A 27,223-nucleotide genomic window follows, 5' to 3' on the forward strand; every position below is an offset into this window, starting at 1 on the left:
ATTTGAGCCTTCAGGCAGGCTCATTACTCGAAGGAGATTCGACATTTTCGGTCACGCGGGAAGCACGCGCTGGGGTTCCGTATGGAATTCCGTGTGGAACGCCACCCCCGCGCCGCCGGCACCCGGATGTGCGGCGGGGACCCGCACGGCGGAGGGCGGCTGCGCACGCGCGGTGCCGCTGCGGTTGTCGCAACGGCTCTGCGCGGAGGGATACCTAAGCTGACAAAGATGTTCTGCACACGCTGAAGCGGCTGCCCGCCGGTGGGAAGGGAGGCTTGGCGGAAGGAGACGGAGGAAGTTCCGGTGGGGGTCCATCCGCCGCACGGGGGCTGTGTGGAAGCCCCTGGCTGGCTCCGCCCGGACTACTTGCCGGGGGGAGCTAGTCCCGGCAGCAACCATTCGGCAATTTGCTGCTTCCGCTACCGCCATTTCGGGAGCCGCCGCTGCCGCCTCAGCGCATCGGGGCCGTGGGCAGCTTGGTCCTGCGCCGCCCGCTTCAGTCGAGCGGGCCTCTCCGCACCTGCGGCCCTTCTGCTGCCTGCACCAGAGCGTCACCGGCCCCCTTTCCCGATGGCGACCTCCGTGGGGAACGTGGCCGACAGCACAGGTACCGTGGCCTGCCGCGCGGGGACGGGCGCGCCAGAGGCCAGCGGCGCCGCAGCCCTGTGGAGGCCGGGTCCTGCCCTCGCCCGGGGCCGCACGGCGGCCTGCGCTTGCCCAGGGCCGCGGCTGGCTCGCCCCGAGCGCGGCGCTCCCTGCTCGCTGGGCCCGCTCCCGGCGGAACTTTCCAGAAGCGGCGGCCTGGGCGAGGCGGTGGCTCCCGGCGCGGCCCCTGCTGCCTTTGTGCTGGTGTCCCCTCGCCTCGGGGCGCCGGCGGGCCCGGGCTCGGACTCGTCCTTCGGCGGCCTCCTGTTGGTCCTGCCCGGCCGCAGCCTTCGAGCAGCTCCGGGAGAAGCGGGGCGCGATGGGTTGTAGTGCGGTGCTCTCTCATTCTATATTTATCCGACTGTCAGGTGACTGCGTTTTTGTAGAGGGCGAAGGAGGGTAAAAACCTGACCTAAAACCTACGTAGGCTGTCCAGAATCTCTCACTACGCTTAAGGAGCAAATCTGTGGCGTAGCCGAGAAGTACGGTGCTTTTCTGGGCAATAAGATAGTGTGTTCTAGCTAAGAAAGATCCTGTTCTACATTTAGTTTACAGATCCAGAACTTGAGGGGTGGGGGAGAGAAAAGGAGGAATCTCACTTTTTTTCCCTGTAGAGCCAGAAAAAGAAGTATTTTGCTTACTGGAAGGATGAAAAGACAACACAGCTTTATCCCCCAGATTTTGCGGGGTTTCTGTAACTAGAGGGAAGGAAGAGTATGAAAAGCTGAAACGATGTCTGGGGAAAGTAGGCTAAAAATAGGATCTGTAGAGAAAGAGGTGGGATAGCAATGCAGAGACAGGGATGGAAAGGGTAGTGATACAGAAGCAGAGATGGAGAGGCTGAGTGCTGCAATACGGTATTTCATTGCTCCTCGGCTGGAACTGCGTGTCACAGAGGCTGCAGCATCCTCTTGCAGCCTTGATCTGTGGACTTGAAAAGAACATGTGCATGCTTGGGGATAGCGTGCTCCTCCTCACCACCCAGGTTGGGGTGGCAGCTGCTCCTGCCTGGGCCTAGATTTTGTTTAAACGTAAGGTTGAGCATGAGCAAGTGGTACATGCTTGGATGTTATTTTTGGGGGAAAAAATGGCCTTGGGGTACATCTGTGATAGTTTTGTGGGGTTTTTTATTTTCCTTGTGTTGAGTAGAAGTCTCAGGAAGGGTGGTTGTCATAGCACATACTAGGCTTTTCCAAGGTCACCGTTAAAGCCTGTAGCACAAATTAGCCTAGGCACATAAATTCATGTATGTGAGACTTGATAAGGGATTCTTCTGTCTGTGACTCTTCACTGCGCTTAATTGTCTTTAGAAGTGGATTCAGTGAGCAACCATCGATGTCTGTGTTACGGATTCTTTGGGTTCAAGAACTTTTCTTCCAGCCAACTTTCCGTTAAAAGTTTTTTTTATATTAAAATTTTGAACTTTGTGGTATAGCTTCCACTTCCTACTTTTCAGCTAATTTCTCAAGGATCATTTCCAAAATACTTGTTTGGAAGTAGATGACTGGCTATTTTATGCTGAGTGATTCATTTGCTTTATCTATTTCGGGGCGGGGGGGTGTGAGGTTGTTTTCTGAAGAGACTTGATAAATGAAAGAAAATTTTAGTGTTCTGCTTATTTTCTTGCTTTTATTAGCAATTCTTATTCTTGAGTGTTAAAAGACAGTATTTCTGTGCGACCTTCTCTCTTGCCCTGGGACTTGCAACTTCAGTTTCACTTTTTGCTTAAGAAGGCAAAATGTAGCATTAGGTAACGGTTGGAAGCTTCTTTTCCAAGTGGTCATGAGAATTTATTAAGTCGAAACTTTTGGATAGTGGTTTTTGGGTTTTTTTGCTTTAGCTTTGAAATTTATTTTGCTGTCTTTAAAGTTCTCACAAAAGAATTAAAGAGTCTCAGAGGATTTTGTCCTGCATAACTGCAAAAATATGTACTCAGATATTGAGTTGTATTAGGTTTCATTTAAATGCAAAATTTTAAAACGCTCTAGGTCCAGGTGGGAAGTGTTTCATAATAAAGAATAAAGTGACTGCAGAGTAGTGGAAATGCTGGACCTCAGGAGGAAAAATAAGAGATGCTGGCAGTAATCAAACCTTTAAATAGTAAGAGTCATTGGTATAAAGGTAGAATTTGAAGGTCTACACTTCCTTCTAGGATGAACGGTTGTGGCTTTTCCAAGCTGCACTTTTCTGTGTTTTTTTGGTACAGAACTGTGCTTTGTAAGAAATTTTATTTACTTTTCACACTTAAGGCTGTTTTGTCTAAAACAGGTGGTGTTTTATTTAAGTATTTTGTTCTCCACAATTGTATCTTAAATACTAAAACCGTTTTGTCGCTCCCGTTACAGCTAAGCCTCCAGAAGCACTACCTCCTTTCCTGTACCCTGTTTGTTTAATGTTTCCTTTTGTAGGCCAGTTGCATAATCCTTGAAGTGTGTGTTTGTCCCTTGTCACATATTGTTCCAAGGCCAATTTTGTTTTTTCTGTGAAGGAATTTTTACTCATTATAGGAAATGTAGGAGTGTAGAGGATTCAAGGAATGTTATGCATTGCTTTTTTTTTTTCTCCCTTTTTTTTTTTTTTAAAGGGCTTTCACAACTGGCACAGCAAAACTTTTATTCAAGTCCTTTGAAGTCTTCGTCTGCTGTCCATTCCCCTATTAAGTTTTTAGCATTTGTTTTTAATTCTACAAAGCATAAGATTTACAGTCTTGGGGGGAGAGTGAGGAGAGGCATTGTTCTGTTAGCAGCGCTTCTACTGTTATGAACCAAAGTACAATACCATGTCAGGAATTTCTGTAAATGTATTTCAGATTAGTGAAAAACGATTAACTTAAAGATATTGACAGTCATTACAATCTACATGTTTCCTATTATTGGCTGATAAAGTCCTGGACTCGTACAGATAATGTTAGAAATATCATAGTAATAGTTTGTTACATGAATATCTGAGAGTTCAAACTGCCAGTGTAGCGTTTTATGTAATTTCAAACATTTTCATCCTTCAGTTGTGTACGCTTTTTTTTTTTCACATTGTTCTGTTTTAGTGTTTTGTGGGGGGTTTTTTGTTTTTTTTGTTTTTTTTTTTTTTTTTTCTTTTTGTTCCCATTATCTAACTTTTTGTTTTCCCCCCTTAAATGTTTTGGTGATTCTCCAGAACCAACGAAACGTATGCTTTCCTTCCAAGGGTTAGCGGAGTTGGCTCATCGTGAGTATCAGGCAGGAGACTTTGAAGCAGCAGAGAGACACTGCATGCAGCTTTGGAGACAAGAGCCTGATAATACTGGTGTGCTTTTATTACTATCATCCATTCACTTCCAGTGTCGCAGATTGGACAGGTAGGAGAATTGAGGTGTTCTGTCAAGCTTTCTTTATTGTTTGCATGTCTAATAGTACTGAGTACAGCTGACAAAAGTTTTATTCTAACATTGATTTCTTTTTTTAAATACTGAATGCAAATACTGACTAACTTCATGGCAGCAGTAAGGACTGGTCAGAAATTATGTTATTTCTGAATTTTATTAGCATGAGAGAAATACAAGTTGGAAACACTAGCTTTACAACAACCAACAGATCTTGCCATTATTCTCATGTTATTTTAATACAGTACACATTAATATTGGAGTGTCAACCACACTTGTGTGTACTGGAGGTATTTAATGTGTAAACAGAGGCTTTTGTTTATTTATTCCACTTGCACTGTGGGGGTTTGTGGTTTTGGGGGTTTTGGGTGGGGGGTTTTGGTGCCTTTTTTTTTTTTGAGTTGCAAGACCAATTGTTTGCTGTGAAATGGCATGATTAGTTAAGGATTTTTGTCATCAGAAAGTTGTCTCTATGTTCTTCCTGCTTGTCTGTTTCTGATCTTGCTTTCTGTGCCTCAGGCATTTTGAACTTGACTTGTACTAGCTGTAAATCTGCTTGTGCTGGTGAAGGAATTAAGAACCTTTGACTGAAATTTATTTTATTAGGCTTCTGAATAAAGTCGTAAATAACAGTTCAGATATGGGAAAGTAAAATGGGGGAGGATACAACAGAATTTTACATCTATGTATGTCAGCTACGACCTGCTTCTTGAAAAGAGTATCGAGTGGAACATTGCTTAAAGCATACAAGTGTTGGAAAAGGCTTCACAGGATTTCTGTCGTGTTTCCTCCAACTGTGTTGAGTTCAGGTTTGGTGAGGCAACTTTAATGCTACCGATTCTAAGTAAGAGTTGTCTGTCTTCAGTAGAATCTGAAGTATGAACCCGGGAGATGATAGTTTAAGCTAGGAGAAGCTAAACACAGATGACAGCTCTGTAAGTCTGGATTTGTTGTCTGTATGTTTGGCTCTATTAAGCATCAATGTTCATTAAGTAAGTAGATAAACAGGCAAATACTAAAAGTCAAGGGTGGGGTTTTTTTTGTTTGTTTGTTTTTTGTGCGCTTTTTGGTAACTTGTCTACTTTTCTCTAGGTCTGCTCACTTCAGCACTTTGGCTATTAAACAGAATCCACTGTTGGCTGAAGCCTACTCGAATTTAGGCAACGTGTACAAGGAACGTGGACAGCTACAAGAAGCAATTGAACATTATAGACATGCACTACGCCTCAAGCCAGATTTCATTGATGGATACATTAATTTGGCTGCTGCGCTGGTAGCTGCAGGTGATATGGAAGGAGCAGTCCAGGCATATGTGTCTGCCCTTCAGTACAACCCTGTAAGTACCACTTAATTTTATAGAAGAACTGCATACTTTACTATTGTCCCAGGACACAAAAATAGCAGGTTTCAAAGAAGGAACAAGTGATAACCCTTCCCTCTAACTTCTACACCATAAACTTAACAGGGTACTTAATACTTTTCTTAAGGATCTTTGAAAGTCTTCTGTCACAAAAAGTTTTATATTGCCATACAGTAAGGGCTGCTGGTTGTGGGCTTATCTGTATTGTTGAGATAACAGAAAAGCAAGGAATTAAGGTTTGGTGGTCGGTTTTTGTTTGTTTTTTTTTTTTTTTCTGAAGTCAGAAGTTTCAGCGAATAACTTCATATTTAGCTTTGTCGGCTTTAAGGCAGTGTTACTGCAGTGAGAGAATCACTGCCCAGACTTGAATGAGAGATCTTGCAAAATCATCAGGTATTACTTTATTATGAAGTCAGAAATTTCATGGTGATGAGGGTTGCCTTTGTTAGCTTTCCACTGTGGACTGGTTTACAGACGCATTATTTTTATGTTTTATAGGCTGAAAGTGAGTATCTGTTTATAAGTGACTCCTATGAAATAGATGTGGTGTTTGGATTTTTGGTTGTAACTGGTTTTAATTGACAATTTTAGTAAACAGCGTATCAGACTGATATCTTCTGTTTATTTTGCATCTTACTCAAATAATTTGTATAGTACTGCTCAGCATGATGAAGGTCTCTGCTTGCTATTTGGTCATATATTTTGTCAAAAAATACTTAAGATGCAGCATCAGTCTGGTGTCAGTCCAGCAAGAGCTCAGAATCTTTTTTCGCTCTGTTCTGCAGCCTAGGTGAACTTGTCTAATTTACTGTGCTGAGCTGTGTGACTAGTGGAGATTACGCGCTGGTTAGAAATACTGTAAGATGGTGTTTTGTTTGGGTTAGAAACAACTTTTATTAGCATTGACTAAAGTGTCCCTGTTCTCTGTGGCCTTTACTGCTAGATAATGCATTTGCAGCCTGGGCTGGGGTTACAAATGGAAGAACAAGAACATGTGGCAAAGCTGTTGAAAATGCATCAAATAGTGTGAAAAACAGGGAGGAAAAATTGCTTTGGGGGATACAGGAAGCAAAATCACTGTATTTAATCTATTTAAAAGACGTCATGTAACTTAAGAATACAGGCCTGCAGTGATGCTTTAAAAACAAAAAAAAAGGGGGCTTTGAATACTTAAGTATAACAAAAGAAATTAAAGTGCTGGGGGGGGGGCAGTATTTTTCTTTTTTTTTTTTTATAATATTTCTGTATAAAAAGGATTTGTATGAAACATTACTTTCTCTCTTCTACTACTTCAACTTCATGGTTGTATTTTTACAGTACTAAAATGACTAAGATTATCTCTTGACTGTAATGTTAGGTTAAAAAAGTTAATTTGCATTAGTGTCGTGTTTATTGAGATTGTAAAATAAGCTATGGAGGACCCGGATGTTCTTTGCAAATTCTCCGTGAAGACCTTTGGGGCGTCTGAAGTCTGGAAGCTGATAGTGTGACTTTGATTTTTCAGGACTTGTACTGTGTTCGTAGTGACCTGGGGAACCTGCTCAAAGCCCTGGGTCGCTTGGAAGAAGCCAAGGTAGGTGTTGGGTAGAATACATGTAAACGTCAGTGTTTTGAAAACTTGAACTTTGCACCAAGTCTTCAAATCTGCGTTGATCTACAGACAGTCTGAGAAACTGCTGAAAACTGAAGGCACTGAAACACCCCAGAGTAGTTGCAGGGCAAGATATGGCATGTCCATGTTTAAAAGTTGGTTTAAGTCAAGAAATGGAACACTACCAAGCCTTTCTGCTGAACTAGACTATCTGATACCATTCTGAAGTATTGGGCAGGGGCTCCATCATGCTCTTATCTGGAAATAAGTAACAGTCCTTCAAATCTGAGGCTTGCCTGCTGGTGCCAAGCAGAGAGCCTGTGATTAGCTCAAGATCCCTGTACGATGCAGGTGCTATTGAAAATGCTGCTCTTCTAAAGTCCTTTGTGGCTTGTAAGTGGAGAAGAAACTTATCCAAATGTTACCTTGTAATATTGGCTTTTAAAGATTTTTATTCTTTTAACTTTTCCCTTCCCTTGATAGTGGAAGAAAGGCTAGTAAATGATCAATAGCTGCAGTATGCGAACTCCCCGAATATCTTTTCTTCATGTCTTCCCTCTCCCCTCCCCCAAAATAAAGAAATCAGGAGGACAAAGCTGGTTTGTTTGGGAAATGAACTGATCGAAAGAAAACTTGCTGTAGTGGAAAGGTGGCTTCTAGCAGTCTTGTGTTTCCTAAACTGAGAATTCGAACACCAAGATGAGTTTAAAATTCTTGGCATGTTAAAATTTGGATTGCACAAAGAAATTGTCTTGTTACAAGCCACCTTACGCGTCCGCGCTGCAGGGGTGAGGAGTGTGGAGAAATCGGAAACACTCTGGACTCCACGTCTGTCACTCCAAGCCCCACGCGCATGCTAAAAAGTGGAGTGTATGAACAGCGTAGCTGTCTGTTTGGCTGCAACAATTCGGGGAGGGTTATGGGGTAATGGGAGTGCAGGTTCAAAGTTCATTATTTTTTTGATTTCACTTGACAACTTGGATGTGCGTACCATCGTAGGGCGGCCTAATTGATTTGGTCACATCCAGGTTGAAAACATTTTGTAGCAGCATCTAGAGTTTGAACAGTCTTTGAGACACTTGGTTCTCAGCCCACCAAGCGGACAGCTAACATGAATTGCACTTCACTGCAGCTTTAGTGTGACTGGTATAGGCCAAGACACTGCGCCTGCCTTAGGTTGCTGACTTCTTTGTTTCAGAGCTCTGGAGACACCTAGTTTGAAAGTGTTGTTCCGTTTTGTGAGAACTTAATAAACGAGGAAAAACATCTTGAGTAAATTGCAATGTGTTTCTTTGGTTATCAGTCCATTTAAAAGATCAAGCCAGCAGATTCCTTACAGTTTGAACTAAAATTTAATTTCTTTGTAGATATTTCAGAGCCTTTCTTCCAAAAAAAAAAAACCAAACCGAAAAAAGTCCCTGCTGTATGCAATTGCCCTGATTAACCCTCTCCCTTCTGCATGTCTCCCTTGTTACAGACAGATTGTCCTCATTCCCATGTGTTAAGACATATCCAAAAAAATGCAATTGCTTTGTTGAACTCTTACTAATGATCTTGTTTTATTTTCTCTCTTGTTTTTGGTTTTTCACCACTGATATTGTATTTAGAAGGTTTCAGGTGGGTGAAACCTCCTATTCCATGCGTAAGGTGCCTCGCTGAAGGGAGCTCGAGGCCTGGATCTAGGGCAGACACACACCTCCTCCTCCTCTTCCAGCAAGGAACGCACCGAAAAGTCACATGATGAGAAATATGGTAACGGGTTTGTAACTGCCACAGCAAAACCATTTGCCTCCATGCCTGAATCTTCTGTCTTGTGGCTTCAGAAAACAGCTTAAAATATTTAATTACAAGCAAGTAATGTAAGAATATTTTATACTAGTAGCCACAAATTCTTTCAAAGAAATAAAGTAAAAGTAAATTAAAATATTTTTTTAAAGAAATAATTGGAGATAGTTAATAGTAAAAGCTTCTAACTCTTCTGGTTGTTCATTTTTTTCCTTTTTTCTTCTTTGTTTGGATTGCAGCGTTCTGCTCTTCTGATGATGCGCTGTGATCCTGCAGTAGCGCAAAGGCTGCGCAGCGGTAACGCGCATTGCGTGCGATTAAGCCCTCGTGAACGGTTGACTAGATGATTAATCTCTGATTGGGTGACTGCCCAAGCTCCAGGCAGTAGCCTTTTGGATAAAATTGGGTTGTAACGCATTTAAGAGTCCTGACATCAAATTTAATATGCGAGTTTTTGTATGGGCCTGTCTGGCAGATTAATGATTCTGGTTGGCCGTTCACTGGACCTAGGGGCAATCAATAGAGCAAAGCAGTTCGCAGCGATAGCGTGGCGCCGTGCTGTTTAGGATGCGCAGCGATTTCTTGCGCTTGCATTACAGGGACCTAAACCTTCGTGCAATCCTGTCATTTGAGGTTTTGAAGCTGCCGATGATTGAATGTATTTGAAGAAACAAGATACAGATTGGGTCTGTTAAGACCGAAGAATGGCTCCATCTTTTTCAGTAGTTTTTCTAATTTTTTTAAGTAATTTCTGTCTGTTTTACAATATTTCACAGTTTAATGATTTTATTTCACAGCGAAGTTGTTACACAGTAATTTTTTGGGTTTTATGCACTTCAGAGCAGTAGGTATTTCCGCTGAACTACTTGAATTATTTCTAAGATGATTTCTGTGGTGACCTGGTGTCTAAAGTCGTGTTAATTTGTTATCAGCATAACTGAAAAATGGTGGGCTTGCACCTGGGTTTTGGTTTGCGCTGGCGCAGGATCAACAACAGTTTGCAGCGCATTAGTTTTGGCGCAAGCTAGCCTATACTGCAGGGTCACTTTTGGCTGGTTAGAGAAGGCATACTAACAATTATTTTTTCTCATTTTTTTCTTTTTACAAATATTCCCCTTCCCTTGTATCTCTCTTCTTTAACTGTTCCAAGGCCTGTTACTTAAAAGCAATTGAGACTCAACCAAACTTTGCAGTGGCTTGGAGTAATCTTGGCTGTGTATTCAATGCCCAAGGAGAAATTTGGCTTGCAATTCATCACTTTGAAAAGGTAACGATCGAAGCCACTCAGCTTCACCTAGATTTTAATGTACATGCAGTGGCCTGCTTGTAGAAGATAGAAACATTTTGCTTAGCAGAGAACTTCTTATGAGCCTGTTAGTTGTTAATTGTTTGGGTTTTTTTATTTCCTGATGTTTCAGACTGCCTGTGTGCCACTAGAGAGATATGTTTAGAATTGCCCTAAGGACTTCACACACATGTCAAATAGAACAAAATTCATTAAGTTGTTTTACAGTCCTTTTCCAGAATACATTTTTTAAAAATCTAATCTGATGGGCATAATGTTTTATGTGTTTCGTGTGTGTGAGAAACAACTTTTTGCTTAAAATCATTTTTCATTGTGATTTTTGTTTCAGGTATTACTGTCCTGTGAGTAACTGAGGCAAACAGTTTTAAGTGACACACTAATTCCTCTTCTCCAGGATTATTTTTCACCACTGTTTCAGAGTTCTCTAGATTGCTGTCATTTACTAGTTGTCTGGTACCTTCTAGTCAGTTACCATCTTAATTCAGTTCATACTCATCTCTAAAGTTTCTAAAGTGACCTAAAACCGGATTTAAGATGTGGTGGACAGTTTCTTCCTGGTATTTATGACTTAAGAGCTACAAAAATAATTTTAATTGCTTGGATTTTTTTTTATTCTGTCTAGTTAGTGATGGATTGTAAAGTATTTTAATTTGGAAGTAATAGTTCCCTTGAGAAAGACTGTGAGAGTCTTGCCCGTCGCGTGTTCACATGTAGCTTATCGTTGCATTGTCTGCAACTTAATTGGTTCTTTAATTTTTTGCATTTTATTAGTTTCAAAGGGAGTGAAAATGTTTTTTTAGTTAAATGGCTACATGCATGATGTATTTGCTCTTTCATTGCTCTTGTGAAACTGTCTCTGTTTTCATGAGCTGCTAAAGATTTAAAATGCTGTCTTATTTTGCAGTAGGTAAAGGATATGGATCAGGTTTTTTAGGGTTTTCTCCCCTAAAAACAAATTAAAGGCAGCATAGCATGGTTAGGCAGGAGTGTGAAGTATGATCGGCCTAACATGAAATAAATGTTGAACACTTTATTCTGCAGTAGTTGCAACTGACTAGGTAAGCAAATGACTAAATTTGAAGGTAGTGTATGCTGTCGTTTCTACAGATAAATATAAATAACTTTGATACTCTGATTTTTATAATTAAGTTTTCTTTCTTTACTAGGTTATTGATAAAGTCTTAGATGCTTATAAGTTGGGTTTGTCAAATTAAAAAAAAACAGCTGGGTTTCATAGAGAATGTTTCTGTGTTAATGCTAAAAACTGTTATTTCAAAAATATTTTCAGGCTGTAACACTTGACCCAAATTTTTTGGATGCTTACATCAATCTTGGAAATGTCCTGAAGGAGGCAAGGATATTTGACAGGTAAGCAGATAAATATTGTCGCTCTGTCAGTGGCCTGTCAGGTGTATTGATACAAATTAGGTTCCTGATGTAAACCTCTTTGGACAGTACAGCAAAGACTTCTGTAAGCTAAGCAAGCAAATGGCTTTGAAATGCATACAGAGCAGGTTACTGGAATTAAAAAAAAAATAAAAAAAATCCTGTGGAATGTATTCCTTTATGTTACTTTCCTGTACTGAATAATTTAAAATGAGAGTTTCTGAAGGTATTGATGAAAACAGACTTGAAATTAAGGCTGGGGACAGGGGAAGATAGGGTGTCTGAGAAAGGCGTCAACCCTTGAGTTCTTTGTTTTCATTATGTAATTCAGGACATGATCTACAAGTGTTTCTCTTCTAAAATTTTCTGTGTAAGACAAGCCGAAATGCTGAAACTCAGCTAATCATCTGATTGACTATTCTGTATTTGTTATGTGTCGGCATCATGTTATTGCATGGAGTTGTCGTACTGTTGCTGTCTCTTTGAACTAACTTGTTTTAAGACCTCTGATCTGATACACAAATCTTACTTTTGTTTCTGGAAGAAGATCCAGTCTTTGTTGTTTATATGCAGTGTACCATATTGAATCTGTTACGTGGATTACAATTTTAGTAGCTGTGGTTTGGGGTTCCAAATTTAATAAAAGCTTGCAGGGAACAGGTTAATTATTCTAACTAGTTTTGTTGCACGCAGTGTAAATGATTCAGTGATTCCTGTTTTAACCACGAATTACTGGGCCAAACAGGTGTGTTTCCTCATCATTGTAGATTTTACATCACCTTCTTGAGAAATTACTATGTATACTGTTGAGATTTTTCTAGCAATCTGATCTTAATACATCAGTCGTTTATATAGTCCTATAGGAGCATATCATTCAAGGTCTCACTTTTGAACAAAGTGAAGTTTGATGTATAAGTAAAGTATGATACATGTGTTAGGTTAGTGGAGAGAATAAAGACAAGTAATAATATGATACTGTTGTTACAATGGAATAATAAACAGTGAACAAAATGGAGCAAAGGTCTCTTGCTGATCCTAGTAATGAAGTGTTTTTAAAAAAAGTAGATGAAAGCTTTACTTTTTTTCCAGAAGACTTAACGTCGATCACTGTACAGCATCAGGTGGAAAGAAAACATTCCTGCTTTATGAAGTATTTCTTATAGTCTGTTATTCATTACAGAATTCAGCATAGTTTTAAAATAACATGAAGAATAATAATTCATCCCTTGTTTGGGCGTTCAGTTCAGGCAGTACTCTTCTGCGTTTTCAGTAACATCTTACAGGACAGATTTGTGTGTGTTAATAGTACATATCCCTTGAAGTTTGTATTTTAAAAATGTATGTTGTTTTTATGACCGAAATAAATAAACTTGCTCCTCTGTGTATGATTGTTTACCTTCTCTTTTTTTTTCTTTTTTTTACAGAGCTGTAGCAGCTTATCTACGAGCCTTGAGCTTGAGTCCAAATCACGCAGTTGTGCACGGCAACCTTGCCTGTGTGTATTATGAGCAAGGACTAATAGACCTGGCAATAGACACATACAGGAGGGCTATTGAACTGCAACCCCATTTCCCTGATGCCTATTGTAACTTGGCCAATGCCTTGAAGGAGAAAGGCAGTGTAAGGAGTGCATTTTTTTTGCTTTTAAAATTTTCTTTAAGTACGGTGAATGTTTATTGTAGACACCAGATGTCACCAGCTTTATTAAGATGGGATGTTACAGTCAGTCATAAGGAAGCATAATTCAGGAAATTCCACCTTCAGCCTGCTAAAAGTGATTCTATAATGACTTCTTGTAAACAGTGCTCTTACAACAAATATTACCATATTAACAGTATCCCTTCTTTTGAAGGTGGTGGAAGCAGAAGAATGCTACAATACAGCTCTTAGACTTTGTCCCACTCATGCAGATTCTCTCAACAATCTCGCAAACATCAAACGGGAACAGGGGAATATTGAGGAAGCCGTTCGTCTTTATCGGAAAGCTCTTGAGGTACAGTCGAATGTGGTGAGGGAGAGGTGGGCAATTAAAGTTGGGAATGTGTAATATGACGTAGGATTTTTTTCCCTCTTTGGTTGTAAGTGGAGGAACATCTGTTCAGAGACCTGTGTCATATAAAAAGAAAAGTAAGAAATGCACAAGGTTTTGTTTTTTTTTTTATATGGTCTACTCGGGGCATTTGAGAGACAGATTCGCTTCTTTTTCTTCCAGGTTTTTCCAGAGTTTGCTGCTGCACATTCAAATTTAGCAAGTGTTCTGCAACAGCAAGGAAAGTTACAGGAAGCTCTGATGCATTACAAAGAGGCTATTAGGTAAATGGATATTATCTGTAATAGTGCCAGCCTTTCATAACAGGAGTGTGCCATAGATATGTACAGAAAGTGACTTACAGTAGCATATTTTCATTCAGATAGTTGCTTTGCAAACTGAAAAGTCTGGGTGAGAGTATGGTTCCTCATTGGGGGAAGAGCTTTTATTGTTCATAACATATATTATCTTTATTTCTCAGAATCAGCCCAACATTTGCAGATGCTTATTCTAATATGGGAAATACTTTGAAGGAGATGCAGGATGTTCAGGGAGCTCTGCAGTGCTACACCCGTGCCATTCAGATAAACCCAGCTTTTGCTGATGCTCACAGCAACCTGGCCTCTATTCACAAGGTAGCACATGCGCATGATTCATTCTTAGAGCATGATGGGGCACTGTGAGTATTTATCCCGAGTATATTCTTATCTGCTGACTCATTTCTGTGTCTTTACAGGATTCAGGGAATATACCAGAAGCCATTGCCTCGTACCGCACTGCTCTAAAGCTGAAACCTGATTTCCCAGATGCCTACTGCAACTTGGCCCACTGTTTGCAGGTGAGGAAGACAAGGCTTTGATTGTAATTCTTAGGATTCCTCTGCAGTAAATGCTAGGCTTGATCACCTCAACCAATCGCTAATTTAAATGTAAAGAGTAGACTTAAGTCTTAAATCACAAGATAAGATTATCTTCTGTAATTTCTGTAAATGCAGTTATTTCTGAAGTTCTTCTATTTTTGGAAGAAGCATTAGTCTCAGTTTGTGAAATATTTGATATAGATCAAAGGAAGCTGTTGTCCTCATATTCTTTTAATTTCTCCTTTTTCTAGATTGTCTGTGACTGGACAGACTATGATGAAAGAATGAAGAAGCTGGTTAGCATTGTAGCTGATCAGCTGGAGAAAAACAGGCTGCCTTCTGTCCACCCACATCATAGCATGCTGTATCCCCTTTCTCACAGTTTTAGGAAGGCTATTGCTGAGAGACATGGAAATCTGTGTTTGGACAAGGTAGGAGGTTTTGTATAGACCAGTTGTGATTGAAGTACTTTGTGGTTTTTCCTGCTCCTACTGAAAATCTAGTACTCATGTAGTTAGCATTGGCCTTTGTAAGGTTTCCAAATCACTGATCTGTAGAGAGCTAGGACATAGTGTTACTCATCTAGTTTTGCAAAGTGCATGCAAGGGGCATTTTGGAAAAGCAGAGTGAGTAAATTATTCTTTCCTGACAGTAAAACAGATCCAGGCAGCTGTGTGATAGTATTTCTCAAAATCTGGTCCTTTCGACCATGTGTAGTGCTTGGAACCTGACCTTGCCTCTCGTGAATCCGTGCTCGAATGTGTGAGCTTTTGGTTTGATTGGGTTTGGGATTTCCAGATGCACTTGCTTAGCAGTGATGGCAGCAATATTGCAGGGGTGATGCCTCACAGTAGGAAGTACTTGAGTATTCGTTGTGATTCTGGTTTGGAGTATTTTGTGTACAGTAGAATGGATTCTTCCAAAACCATATCTTCTCTTGCTCTAATTACTTAATTGCGTGCCATTTCCATGAGACTGCACAGCATCTCAAGCTGCCAAGGGTGCAGTTGCAGTCAGTGACAGATTCTTTAACTAAAATTTAATGCAACTTCTCTTTCTCTTCAACCAGAATGTCATAGCTGTTGGCACGTGTGAATGTTGAGATGGACTGCTTGAGCAGGTTGCCATTTATAATTGAAAATATGCTGTCAGCCAGTGGAAGGGTCTGGTTAGCTAATGTATGGATCTCAAACTTCAGAAGATAACACTAAGCTTTCAAACTGGCTTGTCTTAATAGCCTGATAATCCTGGCAGTGGTAGTGACTACAAGCTGATGTCTGGGGGAAGATGGTGATGGTAAGAGCAGAAGGCATGCTGTGGTGCTTCACGGGAATACTGTTCCGGTCGCAATTGGCTTGCAGTTTGAGAACTTACTGGTCGTAGTGGTTGTGGTATCAATGTGTTTAATTATTAGGGGTGGAATACTTAAACAGGTAGAAAAGCAGACGTGTCAACTTGCAGTAGTGATGGCTGAATGTAGGTACGTGACATCTCGTAACGCAGTTTGTGGACGTTACACTTGGTGCCAATGGAGTACGTATAACGCAGGTTTGAAACAACAGATGCCCACAGGCCACTTCCTGGGATAAGGCTATTTCTACAAAATCATGGGTGTGTTTTGTCCCTCTGTTTAGCATTTGGTTTTGATTCCTGAGTTTATAAACAGTTGTGTATGTTTTCTTGACAGATTAATGTTCTTCACAAGCCACCATATGAGCATCCCAAGGATTTGAAGGCCAGTGAAGGTCGACTTCGTATTGGCTACGTGAGCTCCGATTTTGGAAACCATCCAACCTCACACCTAATGCAGTCAATCCCTGGCATGCATAACCCAGACAAATTTGAGGTAAAAATATAAATGGCATGCTTAAAGCTTTAAACACATTTTTTTTTTTCTTTTCTTGGTGCAGAGAGGTAAACTAGGGAAGAGGGCAAGTTTTTTTGTTTCTGGGTTTTTTTGTTTGGTGTGTTTTTTTTTTTTGTTAGCAGGCTTTTTTTAATCAGTTGAAGAGTTATCCATCCTGAGTCATCCTCCTTTACTGATATGAAGTGTTATTTAGAAGGTAGGCTAATTAGATACCTGTCCTTAGAATTACTGTAGATAGGATTTGTGGCCCATGGAAAACTTTTTTTTTTTTAAGCTTCAGCAGCTGTTTCTGAAGTAGATGTGTTTCAACATCAAGCTACTACTGCCTGGTTACTTCCGATTTACAAATAGGTATCTGGTTTTTGTTCAGTCTCTGCTGCTGGTTTTTTTACATGTATTTTTCTCTGGGATACCTGAATTACAAACAGGAACTTCAAATTGGCTTGGCTACTGCTTTTTCAAAAGGAAATTATACACTACACTTACTTCAGGAGGAGTGTATACAACTTAGCAATGCTAAAGACAGTCACAGCTATATTTGGGTATCATGGTAAGGGATTGAGGCTGTAAATAGAACTAATCCCTAGTTATGTTATTTGCCCCATGACTGTTTAAATTACCTGTTTTCCAAGACATGAGAATTTTGCTTATCAACCCGTTCTGTTTGTTTTTGTTGCTTTTTGCTGGTCATGAAGTGTTGTGGTTTTGGCCAAATTGGCCAATGGCCAGTGACAGATGCTCCCCCCCAACCTCTCATACACAAGAGAGGAGGAGGAGAGCTAAAGAGATTTATGAGCTTAGAAGAAACTAAACTACTTTACTGAAATATAATAATAAAATAAAAAGGAAAATAATGAAATAGATACAGTGTATACAAAACCGTATTAAGCTTCCAGGATGACGTCACTGGCAGGCACTGGGGAAGTCCCAGGCTGGACTCAGCGACGGGTGGGAACTGAGTTCCACAGCTGGAGTCAGGACACATGGATCGGGATCAAAGGCAGATGAACAGGCAGGGTCCTGCTCAGATGTCGGCCATTGAAGAAAGAGCATTGACCCTTTGATCCCTCAGCTTTTGTACTGAGCGTGGGGCAGATGGGAAGGAATACCCCTGTTGGTCAGTTTTGGGTCCCCTGTCCTGTCCGCTTCTCCCCCCAGGTGGGACCCCTCTACGCTTTTCTGCTTCCGACCCTTCAATGGGGCAAATAACGAAATGAGCTGACCTGGGTTGTTACAGCAATGAGTATAAGCAAGAGCCTCTCTGGGTACCATGCCTTGGCACAAACCATAAACGTTGGTCTTCTCACTCTGAGAACAAACCGTTTTCGAGACAACATGCTGTTAATTTCAGAGAGTTAGAAGAGGCCTAGCTAAGAAATAAAATTACTGAACAGGAAGTTGGTTCTGTTTTACCTCAAACCGGGACATGAAGTCTTTGTAATCTGAAATCTTTGTGGCAAAGCTGCATGCTTGAATTATCAGAAGCGTGACTGTGAAGCAGGTTTTTTCATGAAACAATTAGATTGGTGGTCTGAGTACATGGGGTGTGGGGAGAATATACCATTTAACTTTGAATCAGCTCAGGACAAAGGGAGGTCTTTCTTGTTCTGGATTTATAAAGCTCTACAGAGCTTATTTTAAATACTAAATAGAAGTCGTCTATTATTTTACTAAAGCCATGCTTTTGTCCTGCAAGATCATAAATTCTCTGAATTTTGTTTCTATTTGTTTTATATCTATATGTGCTGGGTTAGCTAAAGGTGCCTGCTTACATAACCTGTCAACCTTGAGTTTCTCAGATATATTTTCGGTTTCTTAATTGGAGGGAACTGGTCACTATTTAAAGAATCTGTTAAAATGCTTCCCCAATGCTTAGCTTGCCTGTCCAACCTGAGTCATGATTCTCGCTAATAACGAATTCAAAGGTGTCTTGTAAAAGGTGTTCTTAGAGAATGTAATGCTTATGCAAATCCATTTGTTGAAATGACTTTTCCTTGCACTGATGAGAACATTGTATATATGTCTATGCAAGGTGCAGTGCCATACTCTAGCACCAGAACTGGGGGAAACTGGGTGGGGCCTGGTGCAAATGTGTTGAATGTCCACCACCCCCCCCGTTTTGGTTTGTTTTGTTTTTTTTCTTTTTTTACTTTTTTCTCAAAAGGTAAATACCACACAAATAAATACAGTATAATTTGTATGAAACTAGATGTAATTTTCCTCAGGTAATTTAAAATCGCAATACCATATGTCTTATAGACAAGTTATTTTGTTGGCAAGTTGTTGCAGATACTCGATTTTTGGTGCGTCATGTTCTAGGTATTCTGTTACGCTCTGAGTCCTGATGATGGTACAAACTTCCGTGTAAAAGTGATGGCTGAAGCAAATCATTTCATTGACTTATCTCAGGTGAGCTTTTTTGATGCTTAAACCTTTTAGCAAACCTGAATGAAGAAAGAGATCAGCCTGTAGTTTGAGATTTTTAGTTGCAATCATTTCTTGAATCAGGCTGATCTTAGTCTCAAGAATTTTGCAGTTTGTAGACGTATTGGCGTTGTGCCTTACCTGGGATGCAGTGGTTATTGCATGACCTCTGTGTGATTATTAAAAAGTAATATTAGCAATATCGAATAACTGTTCCATTAGGTCTTAAGATAATAGCCATATGTAAATATCCTAGATAAGTTAAGATGTCACAACTGCAAATGTATTTAGGTTTGCTTTACTCCAGTGAAGCAGGACGGAGGCTTAATGATTAATGGGGGGATTTTTGCCCCTCTATCACAAGGCTGTTGGTAAAGTTTACAGGTGGTTTGTGATTTTTTTTTTTAAAGTTCCATGTGAAAACTGATGGGGATTTGAGTAGACACAGAAGTCAGGGAGTTGTTATACCATCTCAAGATAACTGGCAAAGCCCTAAAGCAACATGGGATAATCAGTGTACATTAACAATGGATCTGGATTGGCTCTTGGACAGTCCCAGATCACGTGATAGGTAAAACTTGCAGGTAGTGTTTAAACTCATCATGTTGGTCATAACCTGCTCTCATATGTAAGAAAGCTAAATTGATGTCAGCAGGATTGCTCTTTGAGATGGATTTTGCAAAGCCGATCTCCTAAAATGTTCTTTTGGAATAATGAGCTTCAGTTATGCTTGTGGAAGGCCGTTCCCCGCCCCCAGCTTTTGCAGCTGTGAATTTTGAAAGCCCTTGGTCGTGGCAGCAATTTCATATTTGTTGTTGCACAAACAGCTATCTAGGAAAAATTCTTTCCTTTGCCCAGAGTGATACACCGAGTTTTCTTATTTAAAGTTCTTGAGGCATCAAACTCATGTTTTTAGATTACAGTGCGACTCCTGGAGATTTGTGCTGGAGGGTCAAAGGAGTAGGAAGAGTTTGCTGTCATATATTGCATTAGCAGTGTAACTAAGATGGGAACTCAGATTATCTACTCAGACAAACAACTGCCTAAGTGCATGCATTTACCCTGCTATAAAATGTGAACTAACTTTCCCTTTTTACAGAATTGAAGTACTTCCATGATGCATAATAATGGCAGACTTGAGTCAGCGTTAGGAGTAGCTGTGGAGTAGTTAATTGGCTTACTCTTGCCCTTCAGTTTGAATTTCTCTGTATGAACGCAGTTTGGGAATCTACTGCTTGAGCTACAGGAGCTTTAATCATTAATTAGCCTTACAGGAGTGGTGGTGGTGGGGGGCGTTCTGGTTTGGATAGCCTCAGTTTCTAGCCTTTGGTTTTTGTTTTACTGCTGCTGAACTAGAGACATCTATCAAATATTTATTCTATCTGCTTTAGGTAGTGACTAATTAATTAATTCTTGGGAGGAATTTAAAACTGTTGAAAATTGTTTACTTTTCAGTATTAGACAGGAAGGGACACATTGTGGTTTCCAAGGCTTTGCTGTTCTTGAAAGTCATTGGTAATACCTTGTGTGAAGTTCCGCTCTTTGTTTTTGATTTAGCCAAGAACTGAAGCAGTTTTCAGTGTTGCTTGAAGTTTCTTCTGTCGTTCATTTGTGGTATTTTTCTGCAAGACTTGCTCAGCTTGGCAATGCCGAGGTATCAGTCCTCGGGTATCAGAATGTACAGAGGCAATCTTCAAGTACCACTTACCATTTCTGTCAGCAACTGCTTCAACTGTGTCTAGCAAAGATATGTTTTTCTTGGCTTCAACAGGGTGTTGGGGGTTTTTTGATTGAATTGAGGACTTTTACCTCTGTAAAACCAGGAGTGACAAGATTTAAATCTCACCTAAATTAAATTATGCAGTGGACATTTATTGACTGGTACACTGCTGACTAACCACATTTATTACCGAAAGACTGAAAAACAAAAATAACTTTTGGTTTATGTATGTATTTATTCTTCAGATACCATGTAACGGAAAAGCAGCAGACCGCATCCATCAGGATGGGATACACATTCTCATTAATATGAATGGTTACACCAAAGGAGCCCGAAATGAGCTGTTTGCCCTGAGGCCAGCACCTATTCAGGTAACTCAGTCAGAAGTCTCTGTATCTCCAAAAATCCACTTGTGAGTAGGAAGAGTTTCTCTTTTCTTTCTGGCAGAGTGCAACAAGCATTGAAGGCTCATGTTGATCAGTAAGCAAGACTTTTTAGGGCTTAGCATATGTGAGGCAAATAGGTTTCTTGTGTTGAAGCAGAGTAGTTTGGGGGGTTTGTTTAATGTGCATTATGTGAATGTCCTGAAAGAGAACTCCTTAATTCTGTGAAGTTCCTGTACACCACTGGCCTCTTGCACTAGTGAGAACAAAGAAAGGGTATTTTGAAGCAGTTGCGGAAATGAGTTGTTGCATTTTAATCTCTTCAGGCTTAGGGAAGTTCTAGTTAGAGTAAGTCAGGATCAGTGTCAGAGTTATTTTTTTTGACTAAGGATTTTCTAAAATGCCTATGGAAAGAGAATGGGAGAAGCCTGAATCAGAATCATTCTAGGCTGCAGAAGTTGTCTTTTAGCTAAGAGAAGCTCTAATCACTAATGGTTAGTATTCTGGCTGTGCCTGCGCATAGTTGGATACTTCGGCCTTTTCCTTGAGGGATCAATTTTTAGAACACCCTTAACTGTTCGCTGTCTTGACAGTGAAAGTTTGGTATTAGCAGTTGCTCTTCAGTTGATAAAACACAAGAAGGAACTTGAATCTCTAAGTGGAAAATTTAACTTACAATGCATTGATTTTTAACTTCCTTTATTTTTGCAATAAACCTGGGACTGGAGCATTGCTTTCTTGTTTTTTAGGCGATGTGGCTGGGGTATCCTGGAACCAGTGGGGCATTGTTCATGGATTATATCATCACAGATAAAGAGACTTCCCCGGTTGAGGTGGCTGAGCAGTACTCAGAGAAATTGGCTTACATGCCAAACACTTTCTTTATTGGAGACCATGCTAACATGTTCCCCCATCTGAAGGTACGTAGGAGGATAGGTCAAGAAAAGCAGATGTTTTCCATATCTGCCTTTATAAAATAGTGCTTAGTATAGTATTTGGTAAGGGATCTTGAAACTCTTTTAAAACTTTTCTTTTTTCTTTAACAGAAAAAAGCAGTCATTGATTTCAAGTCCAATGGTCATATTTATGACAACAGAATTGTTTTGAATGGTATTGACTTGAAGGCTTTCCTTGACAGCCTCCCCGATGTCAAGATTGTTAAGGTGAGAGCTACTGCTCTGTGTGTTCAGTCTTAGGGACTGAAGCTAGTACTTTCTCTCATGCTTACGTGGTTTGTCTTAGATGAAGTGTCCTGACAGTTGTGACAATGCAGACGGCAATGCTGCCCTCAGTATGCCAGTCATTCCTATGAACACAATTGCAGAAGCTGTGATTGAGATGATCAATCGTGGGCAAATTCAGATAACTATCAATGGATTCAACATCAGTAATGGATTAGCAACTACTCAGGTGAGGCACTTCAAATCGCGGTTCTCTTGGGTTTTATGTTATATCTGTATGTTTTAATGTAACAAGGAAGAAAAACCTCCAAGCACATGTTAGTCTTCAATCATGTTGATGTGTTTAGTTCTCATACTGAAGGAAACTCACAAATGTGTTATAAGCCATAGATGTACTGGAAGATGATCTTTCCCCCTAAAGATAGAGGGGTTATATCAAGAGGTATACAAAGTTCAAAGAAATTTAATCTTCTTGCATAAAGTAGACACTTGGTTTTTGGGAATTTGAAGGCTTTGCTCATTGCCTGCAGATTTGCTCGTTGCCTGCAGCCTACCAGGCATTTGTGAGCAGTTACCCAGTTTCAGTTTTGTTTTTCCTTTACAAAAAAATCACTGGGTAATATAGGCAAAGTTACTCCACTGTATCTCAATGGTGTTTATTCATCTTCTTACATCTTTCTGAATGATGTGCTATACCACCACCTCTCAGTGCTTACCGGTTCATGGGATTTTAATGATAGTGACAGTTACTGATTTTGTTTAATACTTCTTCCTTTTTAAAAATACCATGTTTTGACATTGGCATAACTCTTTTGACTTATGAATTTTATTCAGTTTACAGTCCTTCAAGAGACTCTTTATAACAAAAGGTCTCATAAAATGACATCACTGCTCTATCCGTAATCTCATGCCTTGGTTTCATTTTATGAATTCTTTTGTTCACAGCTGAAACTTCCCTTTAAGTTGGAAATAGGTTATGGTTTAGTTCGCTCAGAAAGCTTGCAAGCGTTTTTTTTTTTTCTGAAATTGTTGTCCCCCGAGAATAATAGAATTCTTGTCTGTCGATGCACTTTTAAAACAGGATTTCTCTGTCTTCTGGTTGCACTAATATAACCCTTCTTTGTGCTTGTTCTAATTTGCTGTCAGCCACTTTTGGGCGCATGTCAGTGAGAATTGGGCATTGTGTTTTTGAGGTCTCAGTGACCTGGATAAATAGCACTTTTACAAACTTTTGTTGAACCAAAGTCAGTGACACAGTCATTGTCATTCATGTCAAGTTTGTCAACAGTAAGCTTACTTTGGCTGGCTGCGCTGCCCTGAGATAAATTTTAAATATATATGTACATAAAATATATATAAAAAGAAAAAGACTCAAAGTACCTGTTTTTGCCCTATCTGTACTGATGTTTGATTCCACCATTGCCTGTCATCATTAAAAAAATAATTAAAAATCATAATTGCGTTTTACTAATCCTCGAGACTCTTGCATGGTGTTCTGGTTATCCTGGCTTCATCCTCTGCTGGTTTTTATTAGCATATTCCTATTCTTTGTGAAGGCTGTAAGATCTGTTGTTTTTTGAAAGTCCATTAATAACTCTTATAGTGTGATTTTCATCATTTCCCTCTCAGCTAGTTTATTACAGTCTATCAGTTACATATTAGTCTGTGTCTTAAGTCTTGACTATCTGTTCTGTGCCGGTTGTCTTATATCTTAAAAAGCACACAAAAAAAACCCTGCACCAATGAAAAAAACCAGACAAAAAAATCCCCCCCCAAAACTCTAAAAGCAAACCACAAAAAAAACCCCAAACCCTTTGCTTTCTAAATACTGTTTTATTCTTCCTTGAAGAATTCATTGAATTTCAGTTTTGGTCTCAAGGAAATGAAATGACCTCAAGGAGGGGAGGAGTCTGTGTATAATGCCTCTTTTTATGATTCTTCTTTCCAATTATTCCAGTTACTTGGAATTTCAGGGAGATAGAGCAAGGGCATGAAATTGCCCAGTGTTTTGTGCCTTGGTGGTTGCAACATTGTGGCATCCACAAAGGTGTATGCATACCAGTTAAATTCCTGTTATGGGTAAGTAAACAACTTTGGTTTTGTATAATAAAACTAAAGATATGCTTACAGAAACTTAGGATGATAACAAATGTTGCAGTGCATCTCAGGACGGTTTCACAGGGTATAGGCATGTCTCCTGCAATGTCAGTGTTCCAATAGCTGGTTTTCTTTTTTTTTTCCTTTAGATTAACAACAAAGCAGCAACTGGCGAAGAAGTGCCACGAACTATAATTGTTACTACCCGTTCTCAGTATGGCTTACCAGAGGATGCTGTTGTATACTGTAACTTTAATCAGCTGTATAAGATTGATCCTTCCACTTTACAGATGTGGGCTAATGTGAGTATCTGTATCTAATACGAAATCTAAGGTCAGACCTATGGAACGTAGCTGGTCTGTTCAAGTTAGCTGAAACTTCATACAAGTTAAAACTGTAACTGTTCTGTGGAAAACATTGACCCTGAGCTGTTTGAATCCTTACAGTGCTTATGTTGCAGGACTTAGTCTTAATAGAATTTAGAATTTTTTAGATGGATTGCAAATCACGTCTGTGCTTCTAGCCAGTGAAAAATTACATCTTGGACAGCTTAAACGTGCTCATACTCCATTGTGAAATTTGGTCTTCCCTAGTCTGTACAATTAAGTCATAACTGGCCTTGGCATTTGGTAGAATGATAGATCTGAGCACTGAGGATCTGTATGAAGATCCGGTTTATAGTGTATTGCTGAGAATTACTTGAGGGGTAATCTTTTTATATTCCATAGAATGGGCCTATAAATAAATGTGATCATAAATTTCAAGGCTTACTCTCTAAGCTCTATGAACTATCAGGGTTCATAGCTCAGAGTTGATGTCTCTTTCAGTGGGATTAGAAATGCAATCCCAGTTATCCCACTTGAAGTGGTGATCTGCTCTTTTCCTGCTCTATGCCTCAGAAGATTAAAGTATTGAATGATTACGCCTTTTGCTTCATTTTGGTATGTGGAAATTTCATGTTTGGAAAAGGAAATGTTTCTGACTGAACTTTCTGTATTTGCTTCTTTATTTTTGTTATAGATCCTAAAAAGAGTTCCAAACAGCGTGCTGTGGCTGCTACGTTTCCCGGCTGTAGGAGAACCTAATATTCAGCAATACGCACAAAACTTGGGTCTTTCCCAAAACCGAATCATCTTTTCTCCAGTTGCCCCCAAAGAAGAACATGTGAGGAGAGGGCAATTGGCTGACGTTTGTCTAGATACTCCACTTTGCAATGGGCACACAACTGGGATGGATGTCCTTTGGGCTGGGACTCCAATGGTCACTATGCCAGGTAACACAGCGGGGAACCCACCTAGAACAGACGGGTTTGAATATTATTCATTTTTTAAGAACAAACAGAAAGCCCAGCAAACTTTGCCTCTTGTAGAAGCAAAGTAACTCATACGCTGCAGTATGTTACTTGATAAGCTTACTCTTGATACTTAATTATTTATTTTTTTTTCAGGCGAGACTCTTGCATCCCGAGTTGCTGCCTCCCAGCTTACTTGCCTGGGTTGTCTCGAGCTCATTGCAAAAAGTAGACAGGAGTATGAGGATATTGCTGTGAAACTGGGAACTGACCTGGAATAGTAAGCAACGTTATATGTGTCATGTAGTAACATCGAGTGTGTCAAGTGCTGTATTTGGGCACAGTGCTGAGACTTATCAGTCGTTTTAATCTCGCAGATATCTTAATATTTAAAATAGCTAAGCAGTCCTCAGCTAGAGGTTTCGTGTCTTGCAGTTAACTCAGCTTCTGCTTTTACGGTAAACTTAACAGCGCTCCGAACTGAGTAATAATGCTACCTGTTCTGAAGAAATTGCTCATGTAAAAAGTGCAATGTAGCTTACCTTTTGTTCTTTTTAAATTGAAGATTAAGCAGTTTGTCACTTACTGCGAGTTAAAATCGCGCTGTAAAAAATTACCGCAGGACAGACAGTGCAGCAAGTTGGTGCGTTCGTGTCGCAGCTCTACTGACTTGAAGTGGGTCATGCTGGTCTGTGTCAGAAACGATGAGGGGATGAAACAGCAACGTGGATTTGGTGGAATTGGAGGTGGTATTCTTGAAACAGTTGTTTGGGCAGTTCTGGGTTAGCTGAAAATAGTCGATTTCAAAAGTAAACAGTATTAAGAAGTGTTTGGAACATCTCCTGACTGCTGTAACTCTTTTTGTAGCCTGAAAAAAATACGTGGCAAAGTCTGGAAGCAGAGAATATCCAGTCCTTTGTTCAACACGAAACAGTACACAATGGACCTGGAGCGGCTTTATCTTCAGATGTGGGATCACTACGCTGCTGGCAACAAACCGGACCACATGATTAAGCCAGTAGAGGCCAGTGAGTCTGCGTGAAGAAAGGCTGGCTGCGTGCCCACCCAGAACTCTCCGGGAACTGAGCCTCTCAAACACTTCTGCAGAGATGATGAGCTAAAAACTGTGCATTTCTACTTAATCTGCCTGGTACTCTGTGGCTGAAATAATACATGATGGTGATTAAAGCACAGCCAGAATAATTTCTTGCATGATAGGGAAAGACTCTATAGAGCCTGGGATCCTTTTATTCCATTGAGGAATTTGAATGGGATTGAGCTGTGTACACGTGAGCCAGTGTGTATGAGTGACATAGTGGTTGCTGGGGGAAGTTCGAACTGCCCAACCAATTATGATTTCATGGATTGGTTTAACCTTCCTATGAATCTCTCTCCTTTTATGTGGATTGGGAATTGGAGCATTTTAACATTTGATTTTTGGATACTCCTGTTGGTATATGTGTGGTTCTCCCATGACAAGATTTCCAGCTAACGAGTGTTGCTCCCTGCATTAATTTCTAAACCATGTGGACTGAAAGGGCATATTTGCTGGTGTAGTCTTTTTTTATAGGTTTTATAAACCACTTAAGCCTATATCAGCCTTTTAATGTTTGACCTCTGTTTTGGAGCTCTCTGTAATGTGTTGGTTTAGATAAGGACTTTGGGGTTTTTTTGTTTGTTTGTTTGTTTGTTTGTTTTTAAGCTTCTCCAATAAGTCAGCTAATTGCCTTCATGATGGCAGCTCCTATTTTGTTGAAAAACCAAATTTGATTTGAAATTAATCCTCCCCACAAGTGTTTGAGGTAAACACAAACTGGTGCCAAATACAGATCTTTCAGGAATGATTGTTAATTATGTATAGAAGTGCAGTCCTAGGTACTGTAGCAAAGACTTTAAACAAAAAATAAAGCTTTGGTTTGCCAGTTTGACTCATTTGACCAG

General features: G+C 40.1%; 1 protein-coding gene across 3 annotated transcripts; it reads left to right on the plus strand.

Annotated features, from left to right (window-relative positions):
- Positions 1-197: 197 nt before the first annotated feature.
- On the plus strand, positions 198-27,210 carry OGT (O-linked N-acetylglucosamine (GlcNAc) transferase). 3 transcript variants are annotated; one of them, XM_074599758.1, is made up of 22 exons: positions 198-607; positions 3,799-3,979; positions 5,096-5,339; positions 6,868-6,936; positions 9,890-10,006; positions 11,334-11,413; positions 12,856-13,051; positions 13,284-13,424; positions 13,644-13,744; positions 13,942-14,095; positions 14,197-14,298; positions 14,571-14,750; positions 16,007-16,165; positions 18,506-18,595; positions 20,576-20,701; positions 21,463-21,633; positions 21,760-21,876; positions 21,956-22,123; positions 24,141-24,293; positions 25,012-25,264; positions 25,439-25,562; positions 26,150-27,210. In XM_074599758.1, exons 1-22 carry the CDS (start codon positions 571-573, stop codon positions 26,322-26,324), a joined length of 3,138 nt encoding a protein of 1,045 aa, XP_074455859.1. In that variant the 5' UTR covers positions 198-570; the 3' UTR covers positions 26,325-27,210. The 3 variants fall into 3 exon arrangements, with proteins under 3 accessions (XP_074455859.1, XP_074455861.1, XP_074455862.1); XM_074599760.1 differs by having other exon boundaries at positions 210-607; positions 3,829-3,979; XM_074599761.1 differs by lacking the exons at positions 198-607; positions 3,799-3,979; positions 5,096-5,339; positions 6,868-6,936 and adding an exon at positions 8,555-8,706.
- The last annotated feature ends 13 nt before the right edge of the window (positions 27,211-27,223 follow it).

The sequence above is a fragment of the Larus michahellis genome, chromosome 9, assembly GCF_964199755.1.
Source record: "Larus michahellis chromosome 9, bLarMic1.1, whole genome shotgun sequence".
Classification (NCBI taxonomy): Eukaryota; Metazoa; Chordata; class Aves; order Charadriiformes; family Laridae; genus Larus; species Larus michahellis.

Coding starts and splice junctions, on each gene's coding strand:
- OGT (XM_074599758.1), top strand. CDS start 571: ATGGCGACCTCCGTGGGGAACGTGGCCGACAGCACAG. Junction 14,096..14,196: donor ACCTGGCCTCTATTCACAAG/GTAGCACATGCG, acceptor GTGTCTTTACAG/GATTCAGGGAATATACCAGA. Junction 25,265..25,438: donor TCCAATGGTCACTATGCCAG/GTAACACAGCGG, acceptor TTTTTTTTTCAG/GCGAGACTCTTGCATCCCGA.